Source organism: Myotis lucifugus, unplaced genomic scaffold (assembly GCF_000147115.1).
Source record: "Myotis lucifugus unplaced genomic scaffold, Myoluc2.0 scaffold_181, whole genome shotgun sequence".
In the NCBI taxonomy this organism is placed as follows: domain Eukaryota; kingdom Metazoa; phylum Chordata; class Mammalia; order Chiroptera; family Vespertilionidae; genus Myotis; species Myotis lucifugus.
The window spans coordinates 1,127,601-1,147,387 of record NW_005871229.1 but is presented as its reverse complement, the minus strand read 5'-3'; the positions used below and the strand labels follow the sequence as shown (position 1 = coordinate 1,147,387).

Below are 19,787 nucleotides of genomic sequence, written 5' to 3'. Positions count from 1 at the left end.
AAACACGATGACCCACCTTTTTCTTTTTAGCAGGTTGGTCCATTTTGGCTTGCAGAAAATCAATAAGTTTGGTTTGTTGAGAAATAGTGCCCTCCATTTTCACCTTTTCATGAGAATAGAGAACCTGAAATTCATCAGAACAAAAACAACCTCAGACCCAGAAGGAAGTATACTTTTAAATTTGATACTTTGAGAAAATAAAAAATACAGTCAGTAGCATACTAGCATATGAAAATTCAACACAAACATACTCAGTCAATATTGATTTACTCAGTCCTATTCTTATAGCCAAAAGGGTGTGTGTATGTGTGTGTGTGTGTGTGCGTGTGTGTGGGGGGGGGGCGGGGGGGGCGTGGACTGATGGATGGATAAATGGATAAACATGTGAAAAGGTAAAAATAGCAAGTGGCTAATACTAGAATCTCAGGGGTAATCGTTATAGAAGTTTTCCAACTATTTGGAAATGCTCGTAATGAAGTCCTGGGGGAAATACACAACAGTGCACAACACGAAGATACTGACCATTTCACCAGCTGGCTCTTAGCCACCCGGCTGTGGCTCCGCAGACAACTGTTAAGTAAATTCCCTCTGCCAGGTCTCACCTGAATATTTTCCAACTGATATTCCAGATCACTCCTTTCTGTCTTCAGCAGATCAGCCCGATCTAGAGCTTCTTGCAACCCTTGAGTCAGACGGAAAATGTGACTCTTCTGCAGGTCCATCTGCTGCTGTAGTTTGGCTTGCTGGTGGGAAGAAAGGCCAGAAAAGGGCTCACTACACTCACAACATGTGTTCCCACACTGTCCCTACTACCAAACTCATCTCAGGCCTGACACCAAGAGTGCAGCTTCTGAAATCATCTCATTCCAGAATTAACAACGGTCTCCTATTCCACAGTGATGCAGGCCCAGTTAAAAAGAATCTGCACAGAAACCTCTGAAGGCCAGCAGGTCAGCGGGCGCCCACTGTCACAGGAGGTCCAGGCTGCTGGGTCTGGCTCCCCAGTCAGAGCTGCAATGAAGGCTACTCGGGATTTAAGAGTGTGAGCTGCCTAAGTTGACATCTAAGGCTGTGTGACTTAGTGCCTTGACAATCAAGTTCCAATTTGTCCTTATTGTTTGGTTTTAAAACCTCAATTGCTGTTAAGAGAAATCATTTGTCCAGGCCTGGGGGCTACACAAAGGGGAATCACATCCCTTCTAACTTAGAGCACCCTGTCAGGCTGAGGGACCCCAATAAGCACGCAGTAGCCACAACTGTAGGAAATGTTTCTACTGTGTGGGAAGAGGAAGATCCCAGATTCAGTAAAGTGTTGGTAAAACCCAGAGTAAGTTTTCAGTTCAGTTTATTGGAAATATAGTTCTGTGCTAGAAACCTCTCCAAATTCATAATGGAAAATCAACCAAAAAATAGGGCAGGCTATAGCGGTCCTGGTTTCATGGCTCTCTTTCCTAAAACGCCTGTTTGTGAAAAGCAGGAGAGAACAGCTCTCCTGACAAGACACTGCTTGACTTCCTCCAGCCCTTGGGTTCCGGGCTAACCACATTGCTGTGACCCAAAACGCCCTTCCCAGCGGCCTACACCTCTGCAGACTTGAGGACAGAGAGCTAATGAGGAGCAATACACATCACCACGGGGCTCCCAGCAGACACCGGCCAATGGCAGTGTCTGACCTCAGTTTGCTGACCTTCTCTGTCTTACTTCCCTCCACCTGTTGGTCTGCCCTCCTCTTGAGAGGTGCCTGATTCCTCGAGGCATCACAGCATAAGGAGAGGAAGCTGGGTTTTAGAATGTGAGAGACCCTGGTTTAAATACTGATGCTAACACTGATCAGTCATACAACACAGGGTAGCTCATATTGCCTCTCAGAGCCTCAGTTTCTTCATCTGAAAGTGGGTATAACACCTGCCCTCACTGGGGGACATACTGGGTGCAGTGCCGAGCATAAGCAGATGCTTAATGAGTTTTAATACTCTCTACCTCCTCTGTCCTTCTTTCTTCCCTCCATCCAGCTCAGGTGCTCTTTCTTGCCCCACCTACTCTGCCAGCCTCTCCCCTATCAGTTCCCCAGGAGGCAAGATATACTGTCGCTAACCAGACATCACCTGGTCTGTGAGCTAACCTGGAATTTCTGAATCGAACCACAGAACCCCCTAAAATACTTAAAAAGAAGAAGAAGAACAGCTAAGATAACCTATTCAAGGGAGCTATCCATCCCTCACAGCAGGAGTGATTTCTTCTGTAAATTACCCTCTTAAGCTTCTCCCCACTATTTTAGGACATTAATTACTAGGCAGGAAGCAGAGAAGCAAATGCTGGGGACAAGAGTGTGTTTGGTGACAGCCAGGCCCAAGATTTTTTTCTAGAATAAACACAACAACCATTCCTTAGTTTTCCAAGAAATAGGCTGCTTAGCTACCATAATAAAAAACAAGTAAGAATGACGTTTGTAATCAATAAAATGTTTTTCAAAACCATTTGCCTGCTTCCCAAAGAGAGGCAAGTGGCGGCTATTCCTGGCCAGTGTTAGGCTGAAAGGAAGGCTTTAGCTATGTACTTAGGTCTGTCCCACAATTTTATGAGGTGACATGAGACTGGGAAGCAGCAGGAAGGATCTAGATGACAGAAACCAGAGCCTGTAACGACCCTGGTGGCTAGAAAGACGGCTGAAAACTAACAAGAGAACGTTCAATAGGGGGGTATTTTTATAAACTTCAACTGAATAAATACAAAACACAAAGATGTAAAAACAAAACAAACAAAAAACACAAAAAACCACTTGTGGAAGGGCAGACGGTGACCTCACAGGTCAGTGGTGTCAGTGGCACGATAACCCCCCCCCCCCCCCCCCAGGAGCCCAGGGCACAGGCAGAGGTTACAGAGTCTGGAGGGAAGTGGAGGTGCCCACCATGTCCGTGCTTCCAGACCGCGGGACTCCGAGGAACTCTCTGGAAAGATCAATCCACCAGAAAAGAACATCGCCAACTTGAAATGCACCGCTTAGAAAAGATGAGGTGAATCGAGTGGGGAGCAACTTAGACCATGTCGCTGGCATCAGTGGTTACCTTACAGAACTGTCACAGACTGTGGGAGCTGACTCATGTAAAGGCCTCAGAAAGGCACTGGCACGTAGTAAGTGCTAATTAAACATCAGCTATTCTGCTTAATAACCAAGTAATCAATATTGATCTGCTATTTCAGTTGGGAATATCAGACTACGTTCTATTTGCAAATGTTTCAACCTAATAGAACCAGTGGGTGGAAGTTATACATGTTAGCTCAAAATAAGACTGTGAGAATCTGAGTTGCTGAGAAAAGGGTTGGATGTCCGAAGTCACTGTGTTTAGGCCGTGATTCAATGAGACCCACGTGAGGAATGTTGGGGAAGGGATTCCCTAGCTTGGGTGGGAAATTAATTTCACCAGGATTAGCAATGGACTTTAATCTCTGGCATTACTTCTAATGGACTAACAGTGGCTGGACAGTGTCATGTCAGAAAGCTTCTGAGGCCATTGAGGGCCCAAGAGGAAGGATTCGGGAGAAAGAGCCACCAATAAAGTCAGGGAACAGTGGTGCAAGTGCTGAGAATTGGGCTAGATGACACATAAACATTCTGTCCAGCTCAGAGACTCTGATGCTGGCCGCATTGACAAGTCTCTGTGCCTAAGATGAGGACAGCTGGGTTAAGCCCTCGGTCACATGCTTGCAGGGTGCATACCATAGCCAAGGAGCTGAGCCCCATTTTGGACAATAAAGATCATTCTATGTTTCATAATGGTTTCAACTGTCAGTGAAATTTGCCTCAAACTCAATGTCAGCCAGATGTCTGTGAGGTACAGACTAGGAAACTGGAAATGTTCTCCTGTGGTTTAGAAGTGAGAACGAGGGGACTGACTCCGGATTCCAGCATTCTATTCCTAGCATTGTCACTGACTCACCATGTAACCTTGGACCAAAGCACTGAGCTGTCAGGGCCAACTCTCCTTCCTCGGAAGGAAAATAGGACAGACGACATCATTGATTATCTCTGTTCTTTCCGTTTCCAACATGTGCTAAAGCGAGGGCACTGCCTATTCATTCCTGATAAAAGACCACAACTCTCTATTTGACTACCCAGTAGGCTTCTATTTTTTTAATATTTTAAATATATTTTTAAAATATATTTTTATTGATTTCAGGGAGGAAGGCAGAGGGATAGAGAGATAGAAATATCAATGATGACAGAGAATCATTGATTGGCTGCCTCCTGCACACCCCACAGTAGGGATGGAGCCTGCAACCCAGGCACATGCCCTGACCGAGAATTGAACCGTGACCTCCTGGTTCATAGGTCAATGCTCAACCACTGAGCCACCCAGGCCGGCACAAGTACACTTTCAAATTTCTATTAGAGTGTTCTTAGTCCTGCCTTTCATAAACTTCTCATTCATCTATATAATTAAGTTTATTTAAATATTTCATGTGACAAAATATATAGCACGTAAAATTTAACATTTTAACCATTTTTAAGTGTGCCGGTCAGTGGCACTAAATACATTCACATTGTTGCACAACCATCACCACCTCTGTCTCCTGATCTTTCCCAAACTCCCACCCACATTTTTTAAAGTTTTATTCTATCATACATTCCATATTTACCTGCACAATTTTCACCACATTTGTTCAAACTTAATAGCACAGCAATATTATTTCTACCAGCAGAGCCCTTTGGCAGCCATGGGTACCATACAATAAAACCTCAATTAAGCAGACAAGCACTCGGTTCATCCAAGTGCCAGGCTCACTATGGGTTAAAGAGAACACTCCGGAAGTCCAACTTCTTGTAAAATATCTTTACACAGTGTGTCTGTCTTGGTTGGTCCATTCTAATGAACAAAGCGAAATCATTAGTGATTCAACACAGAGGGCTTTGCGTGGGAGTGGGAAGTAGTTACCATTTTAATTAGCGATGTTCAGATTTCTGCTACAAAGTTCAGGAAATAGCAGAAGGGAGGGTGTAAGAGATCACTGGAGCTTTTCATTTTGTGTCTCAAAAGCAGGGCATCATTTTTTTAATTGAATTAACTGAATACTCAAGTCTTTATGAAACTTGGTGCTCACCACAATCAAGTCTCTGCCCCGTGCACACGGCGAATTTGCACGGATGTTCTACCAGCCTAAAAACTTAATAGACTTTGGATATTAAGAACAATTTAACATAATTTTCATTCACCCACATACTTAATAAACTGCCACTGGGCACACACCCACCATGGGCTCCACACTCTGTTAAGCACCGTGTGGGAGGGCGCAAATGTCAGAGGCCCTCTGGCCTTCATGACACTTCGTTTAACTTTACTCTTCCTCTAAAATTCCAATTGCAAAATCTGAAAGTCTAATTTGGCCCTGGCCACCGGAACGCAACAACTGTTCACTTTCGAAACCCCGCCTGGCCCACGTGCCAGGAGTTCCCACTCACCTCCTCCAGGAGCCTCTGCTTGAGCTCACGCTCGGTCTCCAGTTTCTGCTGCAAACTCCGGGCGTTCATTTCAAGCATGGCGTGTTTCTTCTCCAGGTCACTGAGCTGGACATTGGGGAAGTGGCCATGATACCACATTTAGGAATATTGGATGCTAATGACTTTTGCAAATAGCCACAAACCTTCACATGTAAAGAATAACCAAGTTCTGAAGGTCAGAACATAAACACTATGTTTTAGAAGTTTACCACACAAGTCCACGATGGAGATAAGCCTTATGGAGGCTATATCTGTAAGAATAGGAGTGATCTGTAAGGGATGGGTCTTATATACAGCCATGACAAGTTCTAAGAGAACGGCCACTGAAGAATTTATTTATCTGACATGGTGTGGCTGAATGAAACAATAGTCATATGCTGAACACCTACTTCTTGCCCAAGATAATATCAGGGGCTTTGGGGGTAAAAGGACGGACACGCTCTCTCAAGGACATCACATCAAATCACAAAGGCAGGGAGTGGCCGTAACTAGACATGCACACAAAGAATGAGGCTGCTTGGTAAGATGTTAATTTTGATAAGAGGTACGGAGAAGATAAATTCATATTGAATCAGTGGTCATCGAGAAAAGATGGTCTCAGGATGCCTGGTGTCTTAAAGGCTGGGTAGGACTTTGCTATAGAATATTTTAAGAATAGTCAAATAGAAAAAAAATTTCTTCAAATTAAACACAAAAGAGTTCACTTATCTCTAAATACCATATTTATTTTCATCATAGTTAAAAAAAAAAAAGTAAAGCCAGTATCAAGGAACTCGGGAATATTCCTGAGAGGCAAGCTCTAGCCTTGAATCTAATCATTGTATTTCTATAAAACTCTAGTAAGAAAATAATCCTGATGCCCATAAAGATCTATGTTCATCACTGTTATTTAAAATAACAAAAAAAAAATTGGAAGAAGCTCAAATTTCCAACACGAGTGGAAAGATTACAATAGGTACCTCCATGTAATTTATGTTTTTAGAACTACATGTTCAAAAAATATTCTATAACTCAAGGAAAGTTCCTAGCTATATGATGTTTTTAAAAAGCTGCAAACTATTTCTATAGTAAGAACCTAAATTTGTAAATGTTTGTGCGCACACGTCAACATGTCACACAAAGAAAAGACTACAAATAGCTTTATCAATATGATAGTGGTGATGAATGATCAGTCACTTTTTCCTTTATTTTCTGTGGTTTTTATATCTTCCATAATGACCCCAAATAATTCCTTTTGTAATCATGAAATAACCAAGAGTTATACAAAATACGAAACTCAGATGACTATACGTGGGTATGAAAGTGTGTCTGTGAGGTATATATGAAATTTCTCTGATCTTCACTTTTGTTATCTGTAACACTGAAGCACCTATTCTAAATCTCTTTCAAGGATCTTAGATAAAAATCTCCAAAACACTGGTCTACCACTTTGTAAATATAACATTAAGTCCATAAAGCCTTCTAGAAATCAAGTGCCAGAAAACGACAGTTGTACATCCAAAACCAAATGTTGGACCTCAGGGGCCCAGAGAGGGAGATGCTAAGAAATCACTGACAGACTGTGATGCCCCAGTACCTACCACACTCATCCACACGACTGCCAACCACGGATGTCCCCTGGTGACACCTACCTGTGGGACTTACTGGAATGAGTAAATGCCTGTTCATGAAATATGCTGACCATGGGTTGCATTTAAACTTTTGTTAACCATACCATCTAAAAGAAGGAAATGAGGACGTTTTCCTAAAAGGCAGACGGGATGGACACCGACCTTGTCGGAGAGGCTCTCGGCTTTCAGCTTCTGCTCTTTGAGAGCCTGCTGCAGGGCGAGAATCTCGGCCTTGTGCTCCTTCACGGCCAGCTCGACCACCTGGCGCGACTCAGTGATCCGCTGGTCGGCTCTTGCTCTGCCGGAGAAACACAGGCCACTCTCAGAAGCGCTGTCGTCTTCGGTCTGGAGAAAGGAGGCTGGCCCATCTTTAGTCCTGACAAGCAACCCAACAGGCTGCAGGCTGGACAGATGCCCTACCCTGATCCAAACTATGCCTTGCTTCCTGACTTATTACAGAGCGAAGGTTTGACCCACTTTAGGCCTTGGGTAAAAATACTCTTAAAAAGTAAAGTTCCTGTGAGGAGCCGCTTGGAAAAGCTGAACAGGAAAGGGCACGCTTCCCAATGCAACTGGGCTGATGGGATGCGTCAACACTGCCACACCCTCCAGTGGGAGCAGAAATGGATTGAGGTCCCGCTGAAGGACTACCGGGTACAGAGGATCATGGAGACCCCATTTGAGCAAACATTTCCTCTCCTTAACGTATATGCAAGATGCTGAGTGTTTTGTGTGCTCATCGGAAACTGAAACTTGAATCTGGTGAATGTATCTGTAAATAAGTTTAGAGAAAAGAAAAACTAGAAACAAACTGGAAAAGTCACTTCCCTTCCCATGCAGGTCTTAGGTTTTGCCTCTTCCACATTTGGGCGTATAGCAAGCTCCTCCACGGGCAATGCTCCCCTCCCCTGCTCCATGAACCCAACCTGCCTCAGCCTTCAAGGATAAACTCAAGGCCGTGTCCTCCAGAAAATCTCCCCCAACTTCTGAGAGCAGAAGTAACCTCTCCTTGCTCTGTATCCAAAGCACAAATGTCTTTCTTTCCTGGCGCACCCCACTATTTTAGGTGATAAATATCTGAATGCATAGGTTATCTCCTCCATTAGACTCTTAGCCTCTTGAAGACAAAAATTAAGAATTAGACTTTCCTCATCTCAGTATCCCACATAACACCAAATTTGGGGGGGGGTTATAATTGCCCCCTGAAAATATAGATGAAATATCTACCTAAACACAGCCCATAATTATACCTCCCATGTGTGGCTGTGTATTTCCTAATGCTGAAGCCAGCCTCCAACCTCCAAAATTGTTTCTGAAGAACTCTAGAAACAGCTAGGGTAGGAGCTGGACTTGAGGGCAGGGGGAGGGGTCTGTGTGAATGCAACCAGAACATACCCTGAGGATTCGGGGGCCCAAGAGTTTGGAGGGAAGCAAACCAGCAGCCCCTCACAATCAGCAAATACCCTGAGTGGGAGGATGTGCAAAAAGGGAATATTTCTCTTGAAATTTAATCGTTAGCCTCTAACCTTTTCCAGTTTAACTAACTTAGCATAGACTGTATGTAACATCAACACATTTAGTTGAGTCTCCTATGGTCAAGTAAACATAAAAAATACCAAAATGAGTCCGACTGAATGACAGATGTTTCTGTGTATAGTTGTCTTGCTTAAGAAGTATCACAGGAAGGTAGTGTCGGAGGAAGGTGATATTAGGGAGGTTATGAAGGATAAATACGACTCAGCTGTGCAGACAGGAAGTCGTGGGACTAGCTCTAGCCCATTTGGTACCTTGGTGCGCACTGGAAAAAGACACCTATTTCAAGACCATTTATTTCCATCTGTTGGCAAACTGCTGTAATATAGCAATTTTGTTAGAGCAAAATACTTTCCTGCCGTGAGTGGTGAGACTGTCCTAATAAATCTGCCAACCGGTGATGGTGATGTCTTTGATGTGAACGGCACGCCTAGAGCTATGCAGTACACAGCCTGCACTGCGTGGCCTGGCAGGGGATTCTGTGCCAGGGTGATGGGCCGGGGGGCCGGGGGGGAGGGACAAAGGTGAGAAAGCAGAGGAAGAACACTGCCTGGACTTACTATTTTTTTCCTCTGAAGAAAGAAAAAGAAAATTAAACTATTCTCGTAGAGCAGTTGTTCTCAACTGGGGGTGATTTTGCACCCTCAGGGGTCACTGGACAATGTCTGGAGACGTGTTTGGGTTGTCACAACTTGAGGAGGGGCATCAAGTGGGCACAGACAAGGGAGGATGCTCACAGAAGAATGCACACGGCAGCTCCCATGACAAAGGGTTATCAGGCCACACTGAGAATAGGGCCAAGGCTGAGAAACCCCCGGGCAGAGGGAGACCAGCATCACTCACAACCAGGATTAAAATGGTGATGGCTGGCCTGGCTCAGTGGTTGAGCATCGACCTATGAACCAGGAGGTCCTGGTTCGATTCCAGTCCAGGGCACATGCCTGGGTTGTGGGCTCAATCATTCTCTCTTATCAATGGATGTTTCTCTCTCTCTCTCTCAAATCAATAAGTATATATTTTAAATGGTGATGGTCTTGCTACAAGGCCACCATGGTAGGAAACCGGAGGAAAGAGTTTCTGCAAAGAAAGCACTGAGACATGTGTCCTGCTCTGCCTTCCGGGTCTCTCCTCCGGGTATACGGACACCAACTGAGGCACAGAATCCAAGTGACACTGACCACTGTTACAACTAGGGTGACCAGCCCATCCTGGTCTGCCCAAGGGCCTCACAGTTTCAGTGCTGAAAGTCTTTTGTCCCAGAAACTCCTCAGTCCTGGGAAAGCTGGGACGACTGGTCACCCTGTTCACCACTCTCAGGTGATGCTGCTGTGGTCACCTGTCACCGGCTTTCTACAAACAGAGAGTCTCACCTGCTCTGCTTCTCAGTGTCCAGCATCCTCTGCAACTCTCGGACCCGGCACTCAAACTGGGACTTCTCGTCACCGAGGACGCTCCTCCACGCCTCCCACTGCCGCTCCTTTTCCAGCAGCTCGTCGTTCAGGGCCTCCAGGTCCATGACCTGTTCTTCCAGCATCGTGCAGGTGGTCTTCAGAGCCTCCATCGTCTGCAAATCAGTATCAAGTGAGGGTTTCCTGGATGTTACTTTTGTCAGATCAGTTTCAGAAAAGCACACATTTCTCACTACAGCCTGAAATACAGTCTATCTTTTTCTTCTACCGATCGAGGGGACTGGACAAGAATCGATGAAGGGCTATTTCTGCCACCTCTTCTAGGCAGAAACCAAAGCAAGGCCAGGGGAGGAGACTGCAAAGGCTCACATTAGCCTCCTGGAGCAGTGTGTTTTATTTTCTTTTATTTTTATCTCTTTTTTCTATTGATTGATTTTAGAGTGAGAGAAAGGGAGAGGGAAGGGAAAGAGAGAGAGAGAAAGAGAGAGAGAGAGAGAGAGAGAGAGACAGAGGCATCAATTTGTTGTTCCACTTATATATGCATTCATTGGTTGATTCCTGTATGTGCCCTGACCAGGGATCGAACCCGTAACCTCAGGATGATGCTCTAACCAACTGAACTACCTGGCCAGGGCTATTTTTAATTTTAAAAAATCAAACCGAAGAAGAGCTACACACTTTTAGAAACCATTGTTAAAACCCTCCAGCCTTCAAAACACAGACATGATTATAGTAAGAGCCCATCTCCTGGCCAGGCTCAGCCCAGAAGCCTGGGGGAGATACACCAGGCACGCACGCTGACCTGAAGGGGACCAGGGATCGCTGACACTGTTACTGTCCTTACCTGCTTCTGGCTGGTGAGTTGCATCTCTCTCTCCGAGATCTCGCGGCGGAGATGGTCCACCTCACTTCGCAGCTGAACTATCTCATCGTTGGCGCCGGAAGCCTCATCGAGTTGTTTGGACAAGTAGAAGTTTTGGTTGTTGAGCTCAGCGTTGTCCTCCGTTAGCTGGTTTAGCTGCTCCTCCAGGTCTGTGATTACCTAAAAGATAAAAGCAATTGGTTACACACCACACAAGTAGATTTTAAATGAGAAACTGCTTCTAGAGCCGTGGGTTCCTGAAGCTGGGGACACTAGCGATCAATGAGCGGCTCCTGAGTTTGCCTCTCCAATGCCCAGAGTGGGCCCCAAGCTCCTGCGCCCGCCCACTGGGCAATAAGACACTCGCTGTGCTAGAAAGAGGAAAGTCTATCTCAGGGTTCACCTGGAAAACATGGCAAAAGCTAATCCACCAAAAGTGAAGGCCATACAGAAGGGGCCCCTTTAAATGAGATAAAGTTCATGAACAAAAATATAATGTGGAAAATGCAAATTGAGGAAAGAGAGATGAAGACCGGTCTCACAGTCAGCTAATTAAGCTAAAATGCCACGACACCTTCGATAGAAACTATAGTTTCACCTGGAGATAGTCTTAGAAAGCAAAATAAAGTTCTTATTGAGAAAGACCGAGTGAAGGACACTAAGAGTTATTTTAATAATATCTCAGGCCATATATTTAATTACATGCAACAAAGGAAAAAATATCTTCAGGGAAGTTCAGAGTAATCCTGAAAACACAATATTGTACCATGGCGTCACTTTAATGGTTTTCATTATACAGTTCGCTATCGGAAAAATGGGAAGACGTGTATATGAAATTGTCATTTTGTGAAAGAGATTTAATCGGGTTTGGCTAAATTATTTCCCCGCTCAATGGCAGAATGACTTCACCACTGCTTTTAGCTTTCCTGTTCTTTGCTGAGCTCGGTATCAGCACTTGCAGACCGCTTTAACACACAATACTTGAGAACTTTAAGGCCAATTTTCTAATAGTTGGAATGAGGTGCACAGGCAGCAAATTAAATTTTATGTAACAAAAAGATGTAAATTAAAAGGAAATGCCTTTAAGCCTATGCTTATTAATTGTTTCCAATTTTCAAACCAAGAGTAGAGTTACTTTATGAAATGTTAACACAGTTTCCATGACTAATTCCCTATTTTAACCACCTCTGATTAGCGTTTAAAAAATATCTTCCCGGGCACATGGAAATAAAGAGCATCAAGTAAGTACATTTGTTCAATGCGGCTCAGAAAGCACGGCTTTTCATTTTGTTAACCGAGCTGATGGATTTTTAATGTAGTAAGTGGTCTAGGAATTTTAATTTTAATATCAGAAGTCAAATTCCTAATGTACTGGTTTGAAGTACACTGTCAGCTACAAAAGGGGAATAAAGGTTATCTGGTCAGGTTCTTAGCTGAGACTCCTTCTTCATGGGGGGTGGGGATAGGAAAACAATGCACGCATGCCATTCCTAGCAGGCAGCTATGCCTCATAGGGATCCCTACACCACCCTCTCTGTGCCATGGCTAAAGCTCCTCAAACCATAGATAAATGAATAAACAATGCTTAATAGTTCAACTGGTCTCTTTCCAGTAGGTAGCAAGCCCCACTCCTTAAGATCGTTTTCATAACAGACTGCAAATGTCCCCACTTAACTCTATGATGCTTCCTTCCGCCACTTTCCCAAAGGAAAACAGAATTGAGGCAAACTGGCCCGGAAGCTATGCAGTACAATGAACTCAGGAACCTGAGATAAGCAACGGTGGACTTTACTGGGTTGGTTTCTCCATCTGTGACCTGGAGATAAATACTATCTTCACTACCCTTCTGCTTCTATTGTTTTAATGTTTTGAATTTTCTTGGTTACTATTCCACTTTAATGTACCATGTAAAAATACAAGGGATAGCCCTAGCTGGTTTGGCTCAGTGAATAGAGCCTGTGGACTGAAAGGTCCCAGGTTCAATTCTGATCAAGGGCACATGCCAGGGTTGCATGCTTGGTCCCCAGTAGGGGGCATACAGGAGGCAGCTGATCAATGATTCTCATCACTGATGTTTCTATCTCTCTCTCTCCCTCTCCCTTCTTCTCTGATAAAAATATATTTTAAAAAACACAAGGGATTAAAAATTAATGACCAAGATGATGCTTCATTATAAAGATTACAATGGTGCCTCTTGGGGAGCAGGGACTACAGAAAATTTGCTCATGTAAGAATATACATGCTACCAAAACAGTTTCCTTGCCATCTGAAGACATATTTAAGCCTTTGGATACCCACTTCCTTTTGAAATTTATGAAAAGAAAATGCAGTCTGTTATGAATCCATTTCTGCCACCTCTTCTCTTTCTCCCAAAATTAAATTACAAGTTGTTTCAGAAGAAACACTGGAAAGATGTCAATGACGTGCCAAGATCGTTACTTTCACTTCAACTGAAATGGGCCCTGGAGGAAGGGTGCTTCTAGTTCCCTGTTGTCCTCTGTTGTTTTGTTTGTTTGTTTTGGGGGGAGGGGCCATGTCTCCGATTCCTACTTACACAGTTTGTGATGCTGGTTCTAGAGCCTGTCACTGTCTCTATGCTGCCGATGGCTAAGGGAAGGAGGTTGTGTTTGTGTGAAGCACCCAAACACTCATTAAAACATTTTAACTCGTTCAGACTTTTTACATATTCTTTCTACCCAAGCCAGAACATGTGTAGCTTGTGCCTCTGTTTCCAGTTGCTGGAGATGTGGTATTAAGTGTTACACACACACACACACACACACACACACACACACACACACTTGAGTTTGCAGATATTGAACTGACTTGAGACAAAGCAGTAAATTAATGGTCTCCATGGTTTTAAAAAATATATATAATAATAGACTTTTATAATAATAGGTGATTTTGAACCAGGTAATGCACAAGGAGAATTACTGGGTCTACTTTGTGGCCTTTGGTTATTATCTCCACACCAAGCGCAAATGATCTTTTTACTATATTAGAGTCGGTTAATCTTTCATCGCCAAAGACAGAGGGTAAAAAAGATAAACTGAAAGCCTGATTCCATCTTAATGGCAAAAAAGACGAGGGAGACAGGGGCCACCAGAGCCTTCTTGTGTACTGTTCTTGCAGATAAGATATCTTGGTGCAGCTCTAAGAGAAAACAGGATATAAAAAATGCTGTTTGGAAAAAAAATAAAAATCTCTATTTGGGGTTATCTGTTGCTTTTCAAGGCTTTCATGCAAAACCCGTGGTTCTGAGGAACAGATGCTAACATCTCCCACCTGGCGAGGAGCCCCCGGGGAACGTTACCCAGTAAATGTCCGTAGCAGGTGAGAGGTGAAGACACCCGCCAGGTAGTGAGCACCAGGCTACAGAGACACAGGCCTGAAGTCCTATTTTAATGCCTGGTTTTCTCTTGAAGGCAGCTATTTGCATATTATTTATTTTTAATCTTATAGCTGACAGATTGATTCATAATTAAAACTGTGTCATATGTTTGCCCACCAACTCCCCTCCAAAACAGACTTAGGTAGGATTCAAAGATCTATATTTTGAATCAAATCCTTTTTTGAAATCTCTTTGAAATATAAAAGCGGTCAGAGCTTGAAAATCTTACTTTTCATGGGCTTTTTAAAAGCTGCTAACTGGGAGCTTCTATCAATTGATTTAGGAATTCCCAACAGTAATAAAGACACTTCTAGTGGACGATCTCAAACCACACCAACGAGAAAGGAACATTTACTGAGGTGCCTTGAAAGCAACCTTTGAACTTGGCAAAAGTATAATTGAGATAGACTATTGTTGTCAAATATTGTTCCATAAGGGGTGCCTTTCAAACTTTTCTAAGGAGCAGAACCCTTTTCTAAACAAAGGATTCACTTTTATGTCAGAGGTCCAATATCCTATATAATAAAAGCCTAATATGCTAAGTGTCTGGTCGTCTGGTCGTCCATTCAACCAATCAAAGCGTAATATGCTAATGATATGCTAAGGCTGCTCTACAGATCACTATGATGTGCACTGGCCACCAGGGGGCAGACGCTCCGATTGGTAGGTTAGCATGCTGCTAGGGTCTGGCTGATTGGGACTGAGCGAGACAGGCTGGACACGCCCTGGAGCCTTCCCTCCCCAGCTGGCCAACCTCCCGCATCCCTCCCCAGCACCGAACATGCACGGGTGGGGTCCCACGACTTGGCCTGTGCCCTCTTGCAATCTGGGACCCCTTGGGGGATGTCAGAGGGCCAGTTTTGGCCTGATCCCGCAGGCTGAGGGACCCCACTGGTGCATGAACTCATGCACTGAGCCTCTAGTAATAAAATAATGATAGTAACCAACAGTTTTAGCAATTTCTAAAGACCAGGCCCTATGCAAACACTTGGATGCATCATCTCATTAATTCTTGTAGGAACCCCATGGGTAGGTACTGTTACCAAATTTCTGATTCTATGACTCAGTGTTCCCTAAGTGTTACGGTTTCTGTAATTTGGATATATACTGGAACTAAGCAGCTACCTTTCTTCTCTTGCCCAGGCTCCAAAGAGCAGTTATTAAATTATGTCCTACAATCCATGATGCATTGGAATCAAGGAGAGTGTTAGCTCCATTTTATAGGCAAAGAAATAGAGACTTGGGAGATAACACCACATAGGCTCCCAAGAGGCCAATTCAGAACTGCAGCCTGGTCTGCCTAACATCAGAGAGCCAGTGTGGACCCTCAGTGGCCACTGCTGTGGGTGGGACCCCTCCATCCACCTGCGAGGCCCCCAGAGCTTCTCCACGGAATGCCGGGGGTAAGGAAAGGAAGGATTACAGGTCAGTGTTGCAGAAAAAAAGCACATCTGAGGAATAAAGAGAGTCTGAAAGTTACATAAGTTAAGAAAGTAACCAAATTCATTCTACATATCGCCATATTCTATTAAAAACTGAATTTCCAATTTTAAAAATGTGGGGGAGAGTGGATGACAAAGGAGCACAAGGGAACTTCTGAGGATGATGGATATGTTCAGGATTTTGAGTGTTGTGCTGGTTTCATAGGTGTACACACACTTCAAAATTCATCAGGGGATTGTATGCCAGTTACACCTCAATAAAAGTATTAAAAATTTTATTTTAATCTTTATGCCAAAAGACTAAAAATGAAGAAAGGAAACCTGCAGATGAAGGATCACTGATGTACACACTGAAAATACATCCAAGTTTTATTTTAGGAAAATATAGTAATCTAAAAATACCACAGCCATAAAAAGATCTATATTTTATTCGGTGATCATTTGAGCATGTATGTAATGTAAGCAAATAACTCGTGTAAAATAAGAAACCACAACAAAAAGAAACTAAAAAAGAGGACAGGCCCAGAATGCGTCTATTCTTTGACGAAGGGAGGGAGAATGGAGGAAATCAACAGACATTTCTAAGGTGGGCCCACCCTGGTCCAGCCATCAGCACCAGAAAATAACCAAGAGCCGTCTGCCAGGTGCCTACTAGAGTCAAACTAAAGGCATGTCGCGTGACCTAGCTATTCCGCTCTTGGGTATATGCTCATCAGAAATAAGTGCTTATAGCCACCAAAGGACGTGGACAAGAATGTTCTCTAACAGCTTTACCCACAGCAAAAACAACACAAATATCCACCCGCAGGAGAATGGGTAAACTCACTTCAGTTCTAGTCATATACTGGATACACCACACCATAATGAAAAAGAACAAATTTTTGACAGATACAACATGGATGAACCACACAGACAAGTTAAAAAAAAAATTTTTTTTAAATGCTAAACTCAAAAGACCTTCATTTAAATGAAGCTCAAAAATAGGCAAAATTGATCTATGATATCAGAGATCAGAATAGTGGTTATCCTTGGGGAAAAGGATGCTGATGAGAACATGAGGGAGCCTTCTGGGGGCTGAAAATGCTCTGTATCTTAATCTATGTTGTGGCTACGTAGATTGTCTATACATGTAAAACTGTTATACATTTTATATTCTTTACTGTATGCATTTTATACCTAAACTAAGGGGGAAAGCATCAGGATCTAATGCCCCACTATTGGTAAGGAGGAAAGAAAGAGTTCATTATAAGAAAATAAAACACGTATGGGGGCGGGGAGGGGGTGTGCATTCTGGAAACTCACAGATGCGAATAATGCAAATGGAGACAAGCTCACCTAGGACTGACTAGGAGGTAATAAAGCAATGAAAGGACCAAAGGAAAGGCAGGGGACCCATGGGTAAGATAACATCCCTCTCTCTGAAAGAGGCCTATTTCAGGCCTTCCTTTTCAGCAAAAATAGACTTTGCATTTCCATTGACCGACCCTATTACATAATCTATGAATGATGCTTATCTGTGCATAGGATTTATTTTTCTCAATATAAACAACATCTTCCAGAGTCCTAGATTTTAAATTTGCATGGAAGGAAGCCAGATTTTACCTGTTAGGAAGTTAAAATTTCTAGATGTTTCCTCTGCAGAGGCAGCAGCTTACAGAAGACTCTTCGCACACATAACTGCCCCTGCACAACCTCTGGCCTGAGCTAGCCTGGGAATCTTCCACACTGGAGAAGGAGGGGCAGCTGCTCGGGACTTTTGTTGCAGCGACTGAAACCTATTAATGGTTGTGCAGTGAGACTTATTTGGTCCACTCCAGCTATCCGCCCTCCAGCATGAAGAATGGCTTTAAATGTTTAAAACAGGCAGACATCCGAGAAACTGAAGTGATCTGGGGCTCAGAAACGCCAAATCGGTTTGACAGCATTAACTGCTTCAAGCTGAGAGTCTGTATCAAAAATTAGTCACTGACATCACGAAGAGATGTTCTCTTTTTCGTCTTGGATCTAATGTTATGCTATTTTAATCATCTTTGGTTAATACTCACAGTACAGCTGTTACGAAGGGCATCAAATTTGCGCTGGATTTCATCTCTATGTGCCTAAAAGGTAAGAAGTTGATTATAAATTTTCCATAGGGAGGAATACAATTGTACACACTACGGGTCAAATAAAGAGAACAGCAATTGCCTAGAAAGCCAAGAACGTTGATGCAGCAGCTTCAGCATCTGTTTTTCAAAGGATTAAGTCATCCCCAACATCAGAAACAAAAGTTACAGGAACACATGATGCTGCGTTAATAACAATTAACTATTTTTTTAATTTTAATTTATTTTTCAATTACAGTTGACATACAACAATGAACTACTTAGACCACACATGCCTACCCTTTACAAATATATTGGAACATTCACATCAATGCCTAGGGATGAGTGGACAAAAAAACCTAATAAAGGATGAAGTCTTTACTCTCCTTCATTTGCTTGTTCCCTGGCCTTAACCTTTCCCTCTTCTCGCTACTTGACCCTCCCCAAGCCTATTCCCAAGAGAGACAAAAACACACAGACACACATACAGGACAATAGCCAGGACAAAGTAGGAACTTTTTTATTTTTTTATCAAAGGCTGCTGAGATTCAGAAACCCCATAGTGATCTTGAAATAAATAGAGAGGCAGAACTGCTTCGTTCAGTTGACAAGGATTTTTTGAGTGCATACTACATGCCAGACACTGTGATAAGGAGAGCGGTGTAGGGCTGACAACTTCATTCTGGTGAGGGGAGCTAGGACATAAATAAGTGCATGATTACAAAGTGTGGCAAATGCTATAAAGGAAACAGAAAAAAGGGAACCAGGGGGTTAGGAAGGAACTCACTTAGATGGTTGGTCACAGAGGCTTCCCTGAAGAGGTGACATTTAAACCGAAACCTGCTGGGTGAGGAGGAGCCAGCCACGCAAAGAACAGGAAAAGGCAAAGGGAACAGCGTGTGCCAAAACCCCGAGGCAAGAAGTTTAGTGCACTTGATGAACAAAAAAAGACCCGAGTGGCTACAGCAGAGTTTTTTCAACTTCAAGCTGTACCCCAATGGTGAGCATAAGTGGGATTTTCTGGTTTGTTTTATCCAATGAAATGGAACAAACAGGACAGAATATAAAAAACATTACATGGTACTTTTTCTACAACAGTAAGCCCTGTTGTAGAAAATTTGTCTGAGATAGCATAATTCATCCAATTTAAGATGCTATCAAGTTGTAAGACTATGACAATTTTATGTAATATTTAAAAAGAAAAAGTGCTATCAACTAAACCATGACATGTTTATGTATATACTAGAGGTCCGGTGCATGAAATTCGTGTACTTTGGGGTGGGGGTGAGGGGGTTCCTCAGTCCGGCCTGTGCCCTCTCGCAGTCTGGGAGCCCTTAGGGGATGTTCAACTAATGGCTTAGGCCCCTTCCCCACAGGAGTGCACTGGCTCGGGGCTTCTGGCTGAGCGGTGTTCCCCATGGGAGCGCACTGACCACCAGGGGGCAGCTCCTGCATTTGGCGTCTGCTCCCTGGTGGTCAGTGCATGTCATAGCGACCAGTCATTCCGCCGTTTGGTCGATTTGCGTATTAGCCTTTTATTATATAGGATGACTATATAATCACATATAGGCTATGATTATAAGATGCATCCCGATTTTTGGTACCTTAAATTCAGTGAAACACACTATTACAATACAAGGTAAAATGTATTCTTTGGTGGGCTGTAGCCAAATGATTTTTGAAAACCACCTGGCTCAAGCACAGACAAGGAAAATGTGGCTCAAGATGATGGTAGAAAGGCAGGCAGGGACCAAGAATCTTGAAGGCCCAGAAAAGTGTTTGGATTTCATTCAAATTGCAATTAATTGAAAGCCAATGGTGTTTTAAGAAGCAGACTTATATGATATGATTGTCATTGTGTGGACGCCACAGGAAGAATAGATCAAAATAGGACAAAGGTAGAAAGGAGCAGGGAAACCACTGTCATTCAAGGAAGAGAGGATGGTGGCCAAAACA

At 43.4% G+C, this 19,787-nt stretch overlaps 1 protein-coding gene across 5 annotated transcripts in view; it reads right to left on the bottom strand.

Annotated features, from left to right (window-relative positions):
• CIT (citron rho-interacting serine/threonine kinase) overlaps positions 1–19,787 on the bottom strand; it is a 165,003-nt gene that overhangs the window by 27,010 nt on the left and 118,206 nt on the right. For all 5 annotated transcript variants that reach the window (XM_023760388.1, XM_014462467.2, XM_023760390.1 and 2 more), the window contains 7 exons: positions 17,793–17,846; positions 10,894–11,091; positions 10,011–10,204; positions 7,270–7,405; positions 5,459–5,563; positions 603–743; positions 17–124 (listed from right to left, as the gene is read on the bottom strand). In XM_023760388.1, coding sequence (XP_023616156.1) covers positions 17–124; positions 603–743; positions 5,459–5,563; positions 7,270–7,405; positions 10,011–10,204; positions 10,894–11,091; positions 17,793–17,846 — 936 coding nt within the window. The remainder of the gene's footprint in view (positions 1–16; positions 125–602; positions 744–5,458; positions 5,564–7,269; positions 7,406–10,010; positions 10,205–10,893; positions 11,092–17,792; positions 17,847–19,787) is intronic.